The 19,335-nt window shown below is 43.4% G+C and overlaps 1 protein-coding gene across 4 annotated transcripts in view; it reads right to left on the reverse strand.

Annotated features, from left to right (window-relative positions):
• The window catches only part of LOC144693165 (uncharacterized), a 135,545-nt gene that overhangs the window by 22,303 nt on the left and 93,907 nt on the right, over positions 1 to 19,335 (reverse strand). Inside the window, exons 6-7 of one of the 4 annotated variants that reach the window (XM_078562701.1) lie at positions 15,182 to 15,272; positions 8,365 to 9,213 (exon numbers count right to left, since the gene is read on the reverse strand). The exons of the other annotated variants lie outside the window; for them this stretch is intronic. Coding sequence (XP_078418827.1) covers positions 15,229 to 15,272 — 44 coding nt within the window. The 3' untranslated portion in view covers positions 8,365 to 9,213; positions 15,182 to 15,228. Of the gene's footprint in view, positions 1 to 8,364; positions 9,214 to 15,181; positions 15,273 to 19,335 lie in introns of those variants that run through there. 4 annotated transcript variants of the gene reach the window in all.

Below are 19,335 nucleotides of genomic sequence, written 5' to 3' on the forward strand. Positions count from 1 at the left end.
CTGGCCCTTTCATGTTGTTAGCAAGTTCTCCATTACAATGAATTTGTACATGCAGCAGAGACTTTTGCTCTCATTTGTATTTTCCACAATCAAAGAAATTAAGGTTTTTAAAGACAAAATAGCTTCTATGATTTTGACCCGCTGTGGTTTGGGTAGAAGGATTGAGCTTTGTTATGCAAAGGATGATTGCAAGAAGATAATCGCTCATATAGATTCCAGGAAACAAATGGAAAACAAGAGAGCTTTGTGAAACACATTAATCTTGTCTTGTCCACAACAATCACACTACCAGAGTTAGCACTGACACAGTGTCACTAAATGTTGCAGCGCCAATACATCGTACCAGGGGATTGTGGACATGGGTTAAGCCTCAATGTGAACCCACGTCACACCGAACAGGATAGCATTAAGCAGATAATAAAGTCACACTGAAATTCCTACCTGGTCAATACCTCGACCTAGAAAGGTTGAACAGGCTAGGCTTGTTCTGCCGAAGGGCCATGAAGGCTCGAAACGTTGACTGATTTCTTCTCCGCCGATGCTGCCAGACTTGCTGAGTTTTTCCAGGTAATTCTGTTTTTGTTTTGTTTTGGATTTCCAGCATCCGCAGTAGCTTTTAGCTTTTTGTTTTTAGGCTTGTATCCGTTGGAGCTTAGAAGTGTAAGAGACAACTTGATTGAAACATATAATATCCTAAAGGGTCTTGACAGGGTGGATGTGGAAAGGATGTTTCCTCTTCTAGGAGAATCTAGAACTAGGGTTCACTGTTTAAAAATAAGGGGCCGCCCACATAAGACAGAGATGAGGCGAATTTTTTTCTCCCAGGGGGTTTTAAGTCTTTGGAACTCTCTTCCTCAAAAGGCGGTGAAAGCAGAGTCTTTGAATATTTTTAAGGCAGAGCCAGATAGATTCTTGATAAGCAAGGAGGGGAAAGGTTATCAGGAGTAGGCAGGAACGTGGAGTTGAGATTGCAATCAGATCAGCCATGATCTTATTGAATGGCGGAGTAAGCTTGAGGGACCAAGTGGTCTATTCCTGCTCCTAATTCGTATGTTCATATGTAGAAATTTGGCCATGCAACACCTATTCTTCAGGCACTAATCAAAGAGATTCAGGTTTTTTTAAGACACAATAGATTTGATGATTTTGATTTTTCAGGCAGCAACAGCCTTCAAAGCCTCCATTATAGTGGGGAGGAAGTGCACACAGGCAGGTTGGGTGAGTTGGCAAGAACATGACAGATGGAATACAATGTGGCAAAGTGCAAGGTTATCCATTTTGGTAGGAAAAATAATAAAGTGGAATATGTTTTAATTGGTGAGAGACTGGGAAAGGTTTGCTTACAGAGGGATTCTTCTGATGAAAGGTAATCTACCTGAAATGTTAACTCACTCTGTTTTTCTCTCCAGAGATTGTTAAAATCCCCATGGGTAAACTGTAAACCAAAATAACCAAATTTACCAAATGACCCCCAAATGAAGAAATGACCAACAAGATTTCACTTCTTGTAACTTTTACTTTTTCACCAATCAGAATCAACCCAAAATTAAACATGAATTAACAGGCATATGATACTTTAAGTAAAAGGGTAAATTTCACTTTAAATAGTTGATACAACAAAGATATGTCTTACACAACCACAAGCATTCACATCATTCCCTGCAGAAATGTGGCATGACATAGCTACACAGTTCCACTATATGCTGTTCTTTATTCACACAGAGTCGGTCAAGAGTCCTAGCCAACAACAGCTTTCACCTCTGAGTTTCACTGGTATGATTATCATCAGCAAAGCACGCTTCTACGAACCCTCTCTCCCTTAGATCATAGCACTACTGACGGTGCCCAGAATTCCTTTTCAACCGACCAACTAATAACACCCCAGTTCACAAGTTTGGCTATTCCTGGTAAAACATCCAGCACTTTAGCATCTCTGAGCTATTTACACAGCCATCCAGGTTTTAAGATCTTATTAGCCTGCTCACACAGTGCTTCCAAGAATTCCTGCACCCTTGTGCTAAATGCCTTCTCTCTCCAGCTCTCCTATCTTATTTACAGCAGTAGCTTCTTTGTCTGCCTTCTCTGTGTCTGGCCACACAGCTTTTGAATATTAACTTCCTTCCTGTTGGTGCTGCTTTCACCTGGGTTGCTAGGTCACATGATGGAACAGTATTTCTTATTACTCAAGAAAATTACACTGGGTCCCTTTACAATTGATACGAACTCTTAAAAGCTGTTTTCAAATACTTTTGAGCAACTACAGATTCCACAGACAGTGTAAAGAAATTACAGGTTTTTCTTACTGCATCATTTCTGAGTCAAAGATCTTCACAAGATGATGTTTGAACTGCTTAGTGCTTCCAACATTTTCTGTTTTTATTTCAGACTTCCAGCATTCATAGTATTTTGTTTTCACAGTCGGAAGGACCTGGGTGTTATGACCAGGTGAGAAGGGGTGAACTGGCTCCACTCTAGTCAGCCTCCTCGGTTGGTCACAAGAAAGCTTTTAAATTTCTTTCTCATGAGAATATGCCTTTTCCGAATCCAAATATATTTAACTGTTGATGCAGTGAGCAATAAGGAGCCAATCAAAACAAGTTTTTCTTGAATTAAAGAAAGAGAAAATTTATTAACCACTACACCTGGGGACAAAAAACACGATGTCACACACAGATCTCAGAAATAAGGGAAGTCAGAGTCCAATAAAAAAAGTTAAAAGAATATACGGTTAAGTGTCTTTTGCATGTCCTTGAGGCGTAGATTGTTAAACGTTGCAGCCGATTTGGATTAACTGGTTTTGTGGCTGCAGTCAGATATAGGTGATGTTGCAATTAATATGAGATCTCAGTTCACTGGTAGAATCCTAGTAAAGTTGTCTTCCGTATCAGCTAATAGACTTGTTCCAAAAGAGAGAGAGAGAGGGAGAGAGCGCAGCTTTTCAGTCTGCTTCCTCTGCTGAAAACTTTCTTGACTCTCCCAGTCTCACTTGCAATCCCCCTGCAGTTATTGCAGCAGGGCCTGTTATACTTCACCCATTATGTATTTCCAAAGGGTTTTGGGGGGGCGGGGGGGGGGTCTGTCTGTGGCAGCCATTGTTTCACCAGCCAGCACTTTACATTTTAATGTCTTTGTCTGAGGAAGTGACAAATTTCAATGGGTCTTTGAATGATTGGAAATGTTCCTGTCTTCACACTCCCCTGAGGGTGTCTTGTTTGCTTTATTTCAGCTTCATCTCGGAAGATGGCCTGCATTTTTAAGTAGTTTGTTCTGTCTAATTTCAAATTCCAAAATTTCCAGTCAGTTGAAAGGCGAAAAAGCCCTATTTTCAAAATTAAAGGGGCACAGCCGTGTGACTGTGTCCTTTCAGATGAATCACAGAAAGTTAACTGCATGTACAGCAAGCAATTAGGAAGGCAAACGCTATGTCAGCTTTTCTTACAAAGTGATTGGAGTGTAAGAGTGAATAAGTCTTACAGCTCTTATTCAGGGCATCAGTGAGGTCACACCTGGGCCAGAATTTTACGTTGCAGGATTGGGCACACGGTCCACCCGACCTCATGTAAAATTGCGCGAGAAAACATCAGGTGTCATTGCGCCACGCATGGAAGTCGGAAGCGCGCCCGCCAACAATCAAACGGGCAATTAAGCCCATTAAAAAGGCAATTGATAGAAATTTTACATGGTACATGCAATTTTGCAGTCAGCGCACAGTCCATACGACTAGGCAGCCATCTTGTTTTTAAGTGAAACTCAATCCAGGGCAGGATAAAAGTCGACCAGGGCTGTGACAATGTGAATAGTTAGGAGTTTAGGTGAGAGAGCTGGTTTAGGTGGTTTCCTGACAATTATTTGCATTTTCTGTGTTTTCTGGAGGACTCTGGTTTACGAGCTTTCTTAGAGGCTTTCTGCAAAGTGCACCCTTCAGGGGACTATCCTGTGTCATCTTTTTCCAGGAAACAGGGATTGTCTACTCCGCTGGAGGGACCTCCTCCTCTGAGGAGGAGAGGGCCAGAAGGGAGAGGAGGGCTGGTGTCCGCAGGCATCATCCCAGAGGGCGACCTGTGGAAAGACAGGCGCAGCCAAAGATGGTGCAAGGCCAGCAGGAAGTGCAAGGCGAAAGGGTCCTCAGAAGATGCTGTTATCCTGCAGGGAGAGTCTACAGGCAGCGCTCCAGCTACCTGGACATGCCGGAGGTCCAGTACTGAAGGAAGCTCCGCCTCTCCAGGGAGACTGTGACCTCCATTTGTCACATGATTGGCCCAGAGATCACCTCAAATTGTGTCACTCGATGGCCACCCGATACCACTGGCTCTAAAGCTGACAGTGGTCCCGAATGTTTGCACCTCCGGTTCCTTCCAAAAGGTTAATGGGAGATCCGTGTGGTGTTTCCTAATCTGTGTCAGGCTGGTCACTGACCTCTGTTCAGACGGGTGATGAACTTCAATCATTTCCGGCCGATGAAGCCGCCAGGCTGAGGGAGCCAGAGGCTTCACTGCAATTGCTGGGTTCACCCGGATCCAGGGTGCCATAGATTGCACTCATGTGGTCATAAAGGTGCCAGTGCGTGAGCCGATTGCCTTCTTCAAGAGAAAGGGCTTCTACTCCATCAACATCCAGATTGTTTGCGACCACAGATTTTGCAGGTCTGCGCCAGGTACCTAGGCAACTCCCATGATGTGTACATCCTGCGGCACTCCCAAGTGCCAAGGCTCTTTGTCACTCCAGCTCGGTTGGATGGTTGGCTCCTGGGTGACAAAGGTGGCTCATGGCGCCATTCCGACACCCAAAAACAGAAGCGGCAGAGGTACAATAAAAGTCATGTCTCTACAAGGGCGGTAATTGAGAGGACCATTGGCCTGCTCAAGATGAGATTCCACTGTCTGGACCGGTCAGGGGGAGCACTGCACTATCCTCCCAAGCTTATTCTTGCTGTGTGTTGCACTCTGCGCAATTTGGCTCTGTCAAGGGGGGTCCTTTTGGAGGGTGAGGACAGCGAGGCAGCTCCCCAGACCACAGTGGACGACTCAACTGATGGGTCTAATGAGGAGCCAGAGGAGGGCCAGAGTGAGGACGCGGCTGCGGAAGTAATGAACCCCTTGTGGGAGGCAGGGAGACCAGAGAGGTCTTGATTCTCTGTTCATTCAGCTAGGCATCCAAAGCATGGCTTGAAAGTGAGGGCAAGGGTGATGCCTTCTTACTGAACGTTCCTGATGAGCCCATCCTTTGACCCTTATGTCAACTAACTACCTCTGAAATAAAGTTTGCAGCCCTTCCCGGTTGTCACAAGCCACCCCCATGCTCAAACCCTATGAAAAACATGAAGCACATTCAGACCATGAAACGTGGTAACATCTTTAAATGGTGGTCATGTTTACACAATTTGAACATAGAACACGTTTCAACTGAAATGATGTCACTTGTGACAACACCTCTTTGTGTTTATTACGCGGTAAACTTCTGCTTGCAAGTGCTGCACCCTGGGATAAGGGCACTGCCCTATGAGAAGAGGTTGAGTAGACTAGGCCTATATTCCCTGAAGTTTAGAAGAATGAGATGCGATCTAATTGAAACATACGAAATCTTGAGAGGTTTGACAGGATAGATGCTGAGAAAATGTTTCACATTTCAGAGAAAGTTGTTGGTCATTTAGGGCTGAGGTAAGGAGAAATTTTTCACTCAAGAGGCTGTGAATCTTTAGAATTCTCTACTCCAGAAAGCTGTGGATGTTCGGTCATTCAGTATATTCCAGACAGAGGTTGCTACATCTTTGGGTACTAGGAGATTTAAGGGATATGGGGATAGTGCAGAAAAGGTGCAGCTGAGATAGAAAATTAGTCATGATCTTATTGAATAGCAGAATAGGCTTAAAGGACCAAATGGCCTACTCTAGTTCCTATGTTTTATGTTCTTAGGTTTCATGCTGTTTAGGAGCAGGGAGTATGTTGGCAGCCACATTGTTAAAGATCAAAAAAATCGCTATGCAAAGGCAATATTTGAAGCCCCTTCTCCAAGATTGGTTTGCCTTGAGGCAGCCCATTGCAGTTGCTCTCAGGAAAATGATGTGCCCACGTAGCATAACTGGTTGTCCCTGTCCACCTGCCCTGTTTGCCAATCCTACCCCAGTACTTCTACCTAATCTCCCCACAACCCGGCTACTGCTACCTTCCAATCCGATCACCCACCATTACCTCCAGACTCAGTTGCACCCCAACGCCCCCAGTTCCTGATTACCCCCCTTCACGAGGGCTGTTACCACTATTGCAGCGGCCTGATTTTCCATTGCTCTTCACCAGCGAGGTGCCTGCAGATGCCTATTAGGTGTACACAACTCTCTGGATCAATAGCAACAAGGCCTGTGATCCAATTTCAGATGCGCCACAGGCCTAATCATTCCCTGTGCGCTTAAAAATGGGCTGCCTCAGAATTAAAAGGGATATCCCATAGTGGGGAGCATTACATTAAAACAACATTTCCCCTATGGCTATAGCTATTAACATAAAAGAAACGTAAAACATTCAAGACATGAAAATATTTCAGAAGAACTTCTTCCTTCAGGATATTTTATTTTGCTAGCCCAGAGGGAACTCGCTTCTCTGCAATGAAGCTACTTAACGGGTTCTACATTGAGCAAAACAAATTAAGTCAAAGAAAACACTGCATTTTGCAATTCGATCTCAAGTCAACCATACTTCCTATGATTTCTCTTACATGGACTTATCACTTTATTGTTTCTTCCATAAACATCAGTTCAGCACTGTAATATCACAGCTAATTATTTTGTAGCTGCATAATCTGAGTTTGCTCATTTTATGCATACTTTTACACTGTTAATGAACCATCAAGTTTAATTATATTACTTTGCAAGCAAATAGCTAAATCTTGGAAGTCTAATGCTGACACTGCTGTAAAATGGAAGTAAGATCAGCCAAATAGAAAATACCAGTAGTTTCTTTTGACTCATTCAAAAGAAATGCACACTTAAACATTGATGGTCCACGCGTAACCATACATGTGACCCATTAATAATAAATAGATAACATTGATATTATTAATAACAATTTCAGGGCATGGCACATAACGTTGAAAAAAAAGTGCATTTTCCTAGAGCAGCAAAGTGGCACACTGACTGTAACACCAGACCAAAACACTATCCCATAGTCACCAACTATTTAAAAGCTTTTGGAGTAAGAAAAGTTTGTGCCACAACATGTGTAAGTCTTGAAAACCAGCAATAAAGTAACCATAACCAAAACAACTCACCCGCTTTCTTTTCAATTCAGAAGTGAAATTAGATGCTGAAAGCTTATTAGGAAATAGTGGGGAAAATTATTTATTTAAGACATAATGGACAGCACCAGAAGGCCAGCTGATTAAAGGACAAAATAGTCAACACAACCTTTCAGTTCAACTGTTTAACTTGCAAGTTTTTTTAAGTAGAAGTATGATATTTTATGAAGAAATCCTCCTAATTAACTTCCTTCAATGGATACAAAGTGCAACAGCCGGTCAGAAATTGCACCAAAAATATTCGTAACCACTGTCTGAAGTGAACAGTCAGTTGAATCCTAATGGTGTGTTTTACTGTGACCAAATCAAATAAATTAAATCATCAAACCAGACTCTCGGGGCAGGATTTTAACTGTGGTGTGCTGTTCCTGATGGCGGACCAGGAAGTGTGTGATACTTCTGCTCTCTTGTTTTTTTCCCCATGCGATTCCAATTAAAATTTGAAGTGTTGGCAGCGTGCACGGGAGCCACGTGCGATCAGACAGCAGGGGAAGCTCTTCAGCTGACAATACTGCAGGTACAGGTGAACTGGAAAAAAGCCTCCTGGACAATCAGGGCAGCTCTTCATACAGCACTTCTTTCCTTCCTGGCCAAAACCTCTGGTGCAGCACTGAATATCTTTGATCACGCTGTCTCTCGTGTTGTGCTTTTCCTGTATCTTCCCAGGTTAGAATCAGCTGTAGAATGACTTCTGGCACCAGATGCAGCCATGATGCACTGCTCCTTTAAGAGGGGCAAGCTGGTTTTAAATAGTATGGGCTAGCTTTAACCGGTGCTAGCATTTCAAAATTTTAAGCCCCCTGTTGAAAGGTGCAGCCACACAACAGCGCAATTGGTGCTGGATGCACACTACAACCATGTAAATTAGTTGACAGCATTAAGTTTTCATGCTGCCTACATCGGAGGTAATGGGCTAAATTAATTCTGCATCATGATCCCTCTGCACGTTTTCGGGGGCCATCGAGTTCAGTCCCCTTATAATCTGCTCAGATCATTTTAAAATGTTGTTAAACTGTTGGTAATTTAGTTTTCTATTTCAGCCAGTGTTATAGAGTTGATCTTCAGACAACTTTTCTTAGTGGAAATATTTGACTTTATTTCAAAGACAGCAGCAGCAACTACACATGTGCATCAAACTCCATTACTAAAGAAGTACTCTCCCCTGTAGAGGTTCCCCACGCTGTTAACACATCGGTTTACACAGATCATGTGATCTTAAAGCACAGGATTATTCTTAAAGCCACAGTCCAACATTTCCCAAAACTACAATTACGACATTCCTCTCCGTTTAACTTTTTTGTACATTGTGTACTTACAAGGATATTCATCTCATGATATTACAATATTTACAAAAGTCATGAAATTACAAATTCAGTCTTTCAGATGGTTTCCTGATCCGTGTGGACCTTCGCAGCTCCATGACTTCAGGTTCTTTTGTAGGAACCACATTCTCTGGAACCACATTAACATCATTAGGCACATGCAGTTCAGTGTCTTCCACTCTGACAGAGACATTGGGCATGTCTATCTATCCTTGGTTGAGCATCTTCAACAGGAACCACTGGTTCAGTAATGGTTACAGGTGGAACAATATCTTGTTGAGTTATCTCTCTTTTTCTTAAATGATCCACATGCTTATGGGTGATCCGGCCCTCCACTTCTACATGGTACGACAATGGTCCAGTTACAGAACTCACTTTGCCAGGTAACCACTTCGATCCTCCACCAAAATTCTTTACACATACTGCTTCTCCAACAGTAAATTGTCTCTCAAGACTATGCAAATCTTGAGACACTTTTTGGTTACCTTGACTTTTCTCTACGTTCCCCTCCAAATTGGAAAGTATTAGGCTCAGTCTTGTCCGAAGACGGCGCGTCATCAGTAATTCTGCAAGTACTGCTCCTGTCGTAGTGTGGGGGGTTGTTCTGTAGCAAAATAGAAAACGAGCAAGTTTGGTCTCCAGTGAGTCACCTGTTAACTTTTTCATTCCCACCTTAAAAGTTTGTACTGCCCTTTCCACCAGTCCGTTTGATGACAGATGGTACAGTGCAGTCTTCACATGGTTGATACCGTTGAGGCTGATAAATCATTGGAACTCGGTGCTCGTAAATGCATTATCTGAGACAATTACCTCTGGCAATCCGTGAATGGCAAAGCTCTGGTGTAGTTTTCCTATAGTGGCGCCTGACGTTGGTGATTTTACCTCATAAACATCTAACCACTTGGAATGAGCATCTATAATCAGGTGAAACATGATTCCAAGGAAACGACCGACGTAATCAATGTGCATTCGCACCCAGGGTTTACCAGGCCACACCCATGGGTGTAATGGGGCTGCCACCGGCCACTTTTGTAGCTGCTGATACTGCACACAGTGTTTTACCACATTTTCAATATCGCCGTCCATCCCTGGCCACCAAAGATAACTCCGCGCTATCGTCTTCATTCCGGAGATCCCTGTATGGGCACTGTGTAGCTCTACTAAAAGTGGTTCCCTTCCCTGTAGAGGAACTACTACCTGTGCACCCCATAATAGAATACCACCTTGGCTGCTCATCTCATGTCTTCGGTTGAAGAATGGTTTCAATTCATCAAAGATTGCTTCCTGGGACCAACCATGTAACACTCTCACTCGAGGGCTGGATCACGATTTGTCCAGTTTCTTATCTGCCTGTCTCAGACTGGCGAGGAATCTCGAATATTCATCACTAATATGAGTTCCTGTAGAACTGGGACATGTTCATCATTCTCTTGCAAAGGAAGGCAACTCAGGTCATCGGCATTTGCTATATGAATCATGGTCTATGTACAAAGGTGTATTCATATGCTGCCAAAATTAGGGCCCACCTTTATATTCTTGCAGAAGCTATGGGAGGTATGGTCTTTTCCTCGCTAAACAGACCCAAAAGTGGTTTGTGATCTGATACTATCGTAAAATGTCACCCTTGCACGTATTGGTGCAATTTTTTTTACACCAAAAGGAAGACTGGTGCCATACGCCCCAAGAGAGAAGGTTGACGCCCAGATGAACCAACTAGAGAGGCTGGGTGTCATAAAAGCAGCTTGGTTCTCAGAGTGGGCAGCACCTAGAGTCCCTGTCCTTAAACCAGACCCGAAAGTCCAGATCTATGGGGGCTATAAACTAGCGGTCAACAGAGCAGCCAAACTGGACAGGTATCCTATTCCCAAGATTGAAGACTCATATGCCAAACTAGCAGGAGGGACGATGTATACAAAGTTTGACATGAGTCACGCATATCAGCAATTGGAGTTAGATGATGCCTCCCAGGAATTCGTCACCTTCCTTTTCAATCTGAATACCTTTTTTCAGCTGTGGTAAGCATCCTGGATACATAGCCTATCGGCCTCCCTGTGCTGTTATCCATTTTGTGAAATAGTACCACTCCCACTCCATAGGGGGATGCATCGCAGGTGAGCATAAATTCTTTCATCTGGTCATATTGCACTAAAAATTTGAAGAGTGTAAGAGCTGTTCTTACTTTCATGGGCTTCTTTTTCGGGTTGCCTCCCAAATCCAGCAGTGAATGCAGAGGGGCTAGAACTGTGAGTAGATTTAGTATAAATCACCCATAAAAATTTATCATCCCTAAAAGTGATTTTAAGTTCAGAGGTGTTCTTGGGTGCAGATGCCTCTCTTATTGTTTTAACCTTCTCTTCAACTGGGTGTAACCCTTGGGTATCTACCCAGTGGCCCAAATAGATGACTTCATTTGCTTGAAAAGTGCATTTTCCCTTTTTCATGTGCACTGCTGCTTCCAAAAATCATTTCAGGACTTCCTCTAGATTAGCCAAGTGTTGCTTTTCTGTGAATCCAGTTATCAGTACATCATCCAGGTAGACCACAACCCAAGATAGACCCTGCAGTAAGCATGTGCCAAGGAAATACCGAAGGGCAGGCGCGTACAGTGGTATAACCCTTTGTGGGTATTTATGGTGACAAATTCCTTGGAGGCATCATCGAACTCCAATTGCTGATATGCGTGACTCAAAATGGATAACAGCACAGGGAGGCCGATAGGCTATGTATCCAGGATGGTTAACACAACTGAAAAAGGATATTCTCAGATCGAAAAGGGAGATGACGAATTCCTGGGAGGCATCATCTAACTCCAATTGCTGATATGCGTGACTCATGTCAAACTTTGTACACATTGTCCCTCCTGCTAGTTTGGCATTTGGGTCTTCAATCTTGGGAATAGGGTACCTGTCCAGTTTGGCTGCTCTGTTGACTGTTATTTTATAGTCCCCACAGATACTTTCGGTGTGGTCTAGCTTAAGGACAGGGATTATGGGTGCTGCCCACTCTGAGAACCAAGCCGCTTTTATGACACTCAGCCTCTAGCTGGTTCAGCTCAAATAATAATTTATTATCTCTAAAAATGATTTAAGTTCAGAGATGTTCTTGGATGCAGGTGCCTCTCTTATTGCTTTAACCTTGGCAACCAATCATCTGTGGCTGGCTCAAAGGGATCAATTCTGCCAAACTGTGGCATTTCAGATGAGTATATATATCTTCTTTTATTTTTAACGAAGTTAGATACTCACAATCGCTGGGCAATGTATAGCACTGATTCTGATTTATCCTCATCGCCAGTTTGCTATAGAGTTGATCTTCAGGCAACTTTTCTTAGTGGAAACATTTGACTTTATTTACAAGACAGCAGTAGCAACTACACGTGTACATCAGCCTCCATAACTAAAGAAGAACTCTCTCTGTAGAGGTTCCCCGCACTAACACATTAATTTACACAGATCATGTGATCTTACAGCACAGGATTATTCGTAAAGCTACAGTCCAGCATTTCCCAAAACTATAGTTACTACAGCCATTCCTTGGCGTCCAATGATATAATGGAAGGAAGACCATGAGACCAGAATTTAAACCGACTGTAGTTCATAATGTTAACAGGTGAACGAGGAGTAGTTTTGATATGGTTTTCATTTTTATGACTTAAGTTCAGTACTCATTTGGACTGTCATTATGTTTGCTGACCAGTTGAGCTGACAGACATTTTATTAGCCTCTAGGGTCTATGCAAGAAGTCAGTTGTCAAGGAAGTAGAAACAAACATCAAGGCAGTTAAAATTATTTAAAAATACTCCAAGGAGTTCTGACCTGGAATTGGGAACAAGAGGGAAAAATAATTGGTAAAGCATTGTTAATTATGTTGGGAGACACCAAACCTTGAAGAATTGGATTGGACCCTTGCAAGATACAAGACAAGAATCAAGAAATGGTTAATATGCTAAATAGATATTTTGGTCCTGAAATTCCATACCTTCTTGACATTTCGTCAATGTTGAATCAGAGAATCCTTTTGAATGGGGCAAGTAAATGGAGAGGAAGCTGTTTCTGCCAGTTCCTCTCCCCAAGTTTCCTTATGTTTTCTGGCTCTTTCTGTAATCTACCTGTTGCGTCTACAGACAGTTCACATAAGTATATGTAAATGAGGGCAAGAGGGGCTGCAGCTTGAGTTTCAGCCTTTTGTCCTCACAATGCACAGTGGATAAGTTAGAATGAGATATATGGCGTGCAGCTACTACCAATATCTGCAAGGACCAGCAGTAGTGAGGAATTCTCCTGCAAAATGTGGAGAGTTTAACTAGAGAGTTCTGCAGCTGATAATGACTTTGTGTGTTTCTTGGGGATACTTTTTATTTACCCTTTTTGCCATTCTGCCTACACAGCCTTGTTTCTGACCGCTTATGGCAATGTGAGACCACGAGAAGATTTCAACTCAGCCAGAGTAGAGTTATAGGATGACTCAGGAACAGGTATGACATTCCCTATTGGCATAGGAACAAGAGTAGGCCACTCAGCCCTTTGAGACTACTCTGCTATTCAGTTAGACCATGGCTGTTTTATAGCTCAACTCTATTCACACGTCTTGGCTCCATATTGCTCGAGACCGTTTTCCTATAAAACTCTATCAATCTCAGTCTTGAAAACTCTAATTGTTGCAAACTTTAGAGGCAGAGAATTCCAGATTTCTACTACCCTTGATGTGAAAAAGTACTTCCTGATTTCCCTCCTAACTGGCCAGGCTCTAATTTAAAATTTTCCCTCCACATTCTTGAATTGCCCAGCAGAGAAGATAGTTTCCCTGTATCAACCTTGTTGATTCCCCTCTAACAGGTCAATGTGATGCATCCAATTTTTTGGTGAAGACAGTTAATATGCTTTCCGCTTTTGTATGTTAGTTTGCTTCTCATTTTCAGCCCACATCACTGGCTAACAGCAATGTGAGAAAGGCAGCCATATTTGTAAGTCTCTCCCTGTCAGTACACAGCCTCTCCATTGGCAAGTCCTCAGCTGTGCCTCCTCGTGGCAACACATATAAACTGGGTCCATGCCAAAGTTAGAGGAACTCGGAGGAGGTATGTTCCCCAGATATGCAGTATGCAGACCCATTGCCTTGTGGACACGCGGGGACAGTTGAAGGCTAAGGGAGTAAATCCTGAGAAAGAATCTGGAGAGGAGCCCAAAGGTGGAGTGATGTCTAAATATGTCATCTTTCCAGCAACCTCTGCAACCAAGCCAGTGCCAAACAGTACTTTGCATTCCTTTGGTCTCATCTGCGGAAGCTGAGAAGTGGACCCAGATGTTTTGGCAGCCTAGGGTCTCCATAAATTTTTCCCAGGCTTGAGTCTGGGAGAGGACACTCCAGTTTCATTGCAGAGCATTAACACAACACAGGAGACAGCAGTTACAAGTGATAAACCCAACTTGACTGATGTAGAGAATGGGTGCTGCGGGCTGTCTCTAATGGTGGGAAAGGCCATCATGTCCCACTGGTCAGTCGTCATCCATCTCAAGTCAGGCGGCCTCTGACTAGTAAGATGCTGACCCGCCACAGTCTATCTACTTCAATGGGTGCTTGAAGCTTAGAGTCCTTGCTCAATGAGTAGGCAGAATCATCCCACCAAGCAAACAAGCCAAACTAAAAGAAAGAAGATGCCAACTCTTTAATTGGCAAAACAGAACGTCAGGACCATGTGAACGAGATTGACAGATGGCTTGCAGCTGGTTGCTAGACATCGACACAGCTTCCCTACAATAAACAGGTGGAACATACTTTGAGTTGTTCTTTAGGGGGATCACTGTCACTGAGGAAGCTCTTGACACCATTGAAGGCCTGGTTGTCATGGCAGAGCTGGATATCGAACGCAAGGTGGAGGAGGTTAGCAAAGCTATTGCCTTGCTTGCCAGATGCTGATGCTATACGGGAAACCAGCACTCCTGAAGCATCTGCATGAACTTCTCTGTCTCTGCTGAAGGGAGGGGCAGTGCCCCAGGATGTGTGTGATGTAAAGATTGTGACCCTGTACAAGAACAAGGGTGACCACTGTGACTGTAACAAATGTCGAGACATCTCCCTGCTGAGCATTGTGAGAAAAGTATTTGCCTGTGTTGCCCTTGTCAGATTGCAGATCCTGGATGAAACCATCTACCCCGAATTCTAGTGTGGAAAATTAGAAGATCTCCAATTGACTTGGTCTTCTCAGTCCAGCAGCTGCAGGAGAAATGCTGTGAACAATGGAGATCACTATATATCGCCTTAATCAATCTCGCCAAGACATTCGACCTTGTGAGCAGATGTGGTCTATTTAAGCTATTGGAGAAAATTAGCTGCCCACCGAAGCTGTTCAATGTGATCTCCTCTTTCCATGATAACATGATAGATAAGGTCAGCTATGATGGGGTAACATTGGAACACTTTGAGATCCGCAGTTTGGCAAAAAGGCTTGTATTCTGGCACCGACACTCTTTGGCATATTCTTCTCTTCGTTGCTATCATATCCCTTCAGTTTATCTGCAGAGGACATCGGCCTACATACCAGAACTGACCGAAAGTTGTTCAGACTTGCTCACCTGAGTTCCAAGACAAAGATACGCCAAGTCCTCATCAGAGAGTTGCTCTACGCTGATGAAGCCGCAGTAAGCATTCCATGCTGAGGAACACCTGCAATGGCAAATAAACAGATTCTCTCAGGCCTGAAAAGTTTGGTTTGACCAGCATCAGGAAGGCAAATGTCATGGTCCAGGATGTTGCCGTACCACCAGCTATCACTATTGACAATGACAACCTGGAGGTTGTTGATAGCTTCACATATCTAGATTCCACAATCACCAGCAATCTGACACAAGATGCTAAAATCAACATATGCATCGCAAAAGCTGCAGCTGTTATGTCCAAGCTGAGTAAGAGATTGTGGAACAACGGCAATCTGATTGAGAGCACCAATTGCGAGTCTACCGAGCTTGCATCCTAAGTGCACTCCTTGACAGTTGTGATACCTGGACAACATATGCCAGGCAAGAGAAAAGGCTGAACAGATTCCACCTTTGTTATCTCAGATGTATGGTTGGCATCTCTCGGCAGGACAAGGTCAACACAAGAGGCCCAGGGGCATGCTAATTCCATTAGTATACACTCATTGCTTAGCCAACAACGTCTGCGCTGGCTCGACCATGTTCAATGGATGGATAACAGTCATATACTAGAAGACCTTCTGCAAGATGAACTGACCTCTGTCACGACCTCCTGGGCGTCCATACCTCTGCAACAAGGACACCTGCAAGTGAGATATGAAGATGGTGGACATTGACTCTGACAACTGGGAGACTGTGGTCTCTGGAGTCTGAATGTTTGTTTGTAAAGGCAGTGGAAGAGGTGAGCAGAAATTAAAAGCTCAGCTGGCTGAGAAGAGGGCCCAGAGAAAACAGAGGCCAGCAAGTTGTGCACCTTCTGTCATCCTCTGCAGCTCTGCAGCAAATGTGGCAAAGACTGCCATGCCAGAGCTACTGGGGCTCCTGAGTCACACCAGGCAATGCTTTACATAGAGTTGACTATCTGACATAAACCATCATCTCACAAGATGAAGACTGCCACCTTTTCATTCTTTTAATATTTTAAACCTCTCAATCAGAAGGATGCTTCAACTTGCTATACTCAAAAGGAATACAAATCAAGTTTATGCAGCCTGTCCTCATAATTTGACTCTCTAAGCATGCTTTTATATGTAATTATTCCCTCTCTAAGCCTCTCAGCTCTGCCTCCTCCTTGAAATTTCTCTTTAAAACCCACCTCTTTGACCAAGCTTTTGGTTACCCATCCTAATAGCTCTTTATGCTGCTCTGTGTCATGTTTTGTCTAACAATTCGCCAAGCGCCTTGGAACATTTTACTGCTTTAAAAATGCTTTAACATCAGTGGTGCAGAAAGTATTAGACATTGTAAGGGACAAAATTAATCCTCACTGAGAAGCTAAGTTAATAAAGTTTAGCCAGCACAGATTTGTTAAAGGCAAATCGTGTCCAGCTAATTAGCCTTTATTGCAAGGGGAGTGGAGTATAAAAGTAGGGAAGTCTTGCTCCAATTGTACAGGGTGTTGTTGAGACCACACCTAGAGTACAATGTGCAGTTTTGGTCTCGTTACTTAAGGAAGGATATTTGCATTGGAGGCAGCTCAAAGGAGATTCACTAGGTTGACTCCTGGGATGAAAGGGTTGTCTAATAAAAAAAGGTTGAGCAGGTTGGCCTATTTTCATTGGGGTTTTAAAGAGTGGGAGGTGATCTAACTGAAACACATAAGATTCTGAGGGGGCTTAACAGGACAGATGCTGAGAGGATGTCTCCTCTCGTGGAAGAATTTAGAACTAGGGAGCAGAGTTTCAAATAAGGGGTCTCCCATTTAAGTCAGAGATGGGGAGGAATTTCTTCTCAGTGTTATTAATCTTTGGAATTTTCTACCCCAGAGAGCAGTAGAGGCTGGATCATTAAATATATTCAAAGACTTTGTTAGGCAGATTTTTGACCTACAAGGGAGTCAAGGGTTATGGAGGACAAGTAGGAAAGGAGAGTTAAGGCCACAATCAGATCAGCCATGATCTTATTGAATGGCGGAGCAGGCTCTAAGGGCCAAATGGACTACTCCTGCTTCTTATGTTCTAATGTTCTTACAAACTGATTGAGTTATTTGATGAAGTAACAGAGGGTTGATTAAGGTAGTGCTGTAGATGTATGTATGGCCTTCCAAAAGATATTTGATGAAGTACTACATAACACTATTTTCAAAATAAGTCTGTAATGGCACAGCCAATGGTAAATGCTAAGCTGCTCAAATTCCAGAGGGAAACTTGAAGCAGCTGCCACAACTATTTTCAATTTGTATATATTTCGAGATGTGGGCTTTGAATTCAGTAGTAATAAGACTGAGTCTTATAGGTTTCTTAAAAAACGTTTTACAAGAAGTTTTTGTGACTGGATGCCTGTGTCCAGTGGGGTTCCACAGGGATCGGTGTTGGGTCCCTTGCTGTTTGTGGTATATATAAACGATTTGAGACTTGAATGTAGGAGGGTTGACCAGTAAGTTCGTGGATGACACAAAAATTGGTGGGGTGGTAAATAGTGAGGAGGATAGCCTTAGATTACAGGAGGATTTATGATGGGCTGGTCAGATGGGCTGATCAGTGGCAAATGGAATTTAATCCAGATAAGTGTGAGGTGATGCACTTGGGCAAGACAAACAAGACACAGGAATACACGATGAATGGTAGGACCCTGGGAAGTACCGAGGATCAGAGGGACATTGGTGTGCATGTCCACCAGTCCCTTAAGGTAGTGAGGCTGGTAGATAAGGTGGTTAAGAAGACATATGGGAGAAGACATATGCCTTTATTAGCCAAGGCATAATAAAAGAGCAGAGAGGTTATGCTAGAACTGTATAAAACGCTGGTTAAGCCACAGCTAGAGTATTGCATGCAATTCTGGAATCCGCACTCTAGGAAGGATGTGATTACACTAGAGAAAGTGCAGAGGATGTTGCCTGGGCTGCAGAGTTTTAGTTATGAGGAGAGATTGGATAGACTGGGGTTATTTTCCCTGGTGCAGAGATTGAGGGGGGACATAACTGAGAGGGATAGATAGGGTCGACAGAAAAGAACGTTTCCCCTTGGTGGAAGGATCAATAACCAGGGGGCATAGATTTAAGGTAAGGGGCAGGAGGTTTAGAGGGGATGTGAGGAAGAATTTTTTCACCCAGAGGGTGGTGGGAATCTGGAACTCACTGCCTGAAAGGATGGTAGAGGCAAAAACCCTCTTAACATTTAAGAAGTATTTGGATGTGCACTTGCGATGCCATGGCATTCAAGGTTATGGGCCTAGTGCTGGGAAATGGTATTAGAATAGTTAGGTACTTGTTTGACTGGCACAGACTCAATGGGCCGAAGGGCCTTTTTCTGTGCTGTAGACCTCTATGACTCAAACTAAATTAGGCCTTTATTAATAGAAGAAATTATTTGAAGTACATACGTAGATCTACAAATTACTACTATGATAACTTCTAAATCCCCTAGTTAATCTAACTCCCTGTTACACTTTTGTTAAGGCAAATGCAAGACACAGATTTTATAAGACCCAGGCAAAGAAACACGATACCTGAACAGTCGAATTCAAACTGAGTTTTTCTCAGCTTCAGTTCCTTGTAGGCAGCAGCTTGAGGCTTAGATGCTGGAAGCTTTTCAAACTTGTGTTAGAATGCCTGCCCATACACACAGCCTTCTCTCCTTTATACATATTTTCCCCATTGAATGCAAATTTCCATTGGTTCACTATGTTTTTGGACTTTACCTCTCTAATAATAAAATCTATCATAGTGCCAATTTTACCAGTAGGGATTAGGGATGGGCAATAAATGCTGTCCTAGTCAGCGACTCCCACATCCCATGAATGAATTAAAAAAAGCTACCGGAAACTAAGTCCCGGGAACGGGAGATCTAGCTAAGTATCAGGGGCCCCAGAGCAAGGAGGTCGCGATGGGGGGGTGATCGGGGTCTATGGGGATAGGCTTGGGGGGGGCAGGAGGGGGGTCCAGAGGATCACCAGGCCTTAAGGGGAGGGTGCCCCCAGTCAGAAAAGGGCTACTGATGGAGGCGCATCCCCATTCCCACCGAAGATCTAACTTTATTTTTGGGTTTCCCCCATGGAGCTTCAATCTGCCCACCAGCCTAAAAATTGAGGCTGGG

This window comes from Cetorhinus maximus, chromosome 18 (genome assembly GCF_964194155.1).
Source record: "Cetorhinus maximus chromosome 18, sCetMax3.hap1.1, whole genome shotgun sequence".
Lineage (NCBI taxonomy): Eukaryota > Metazoa > Chordata > Chondrichthyes > Lamniformes > Cetorhinidae > Cetorhinus > Cetorhinus maximus.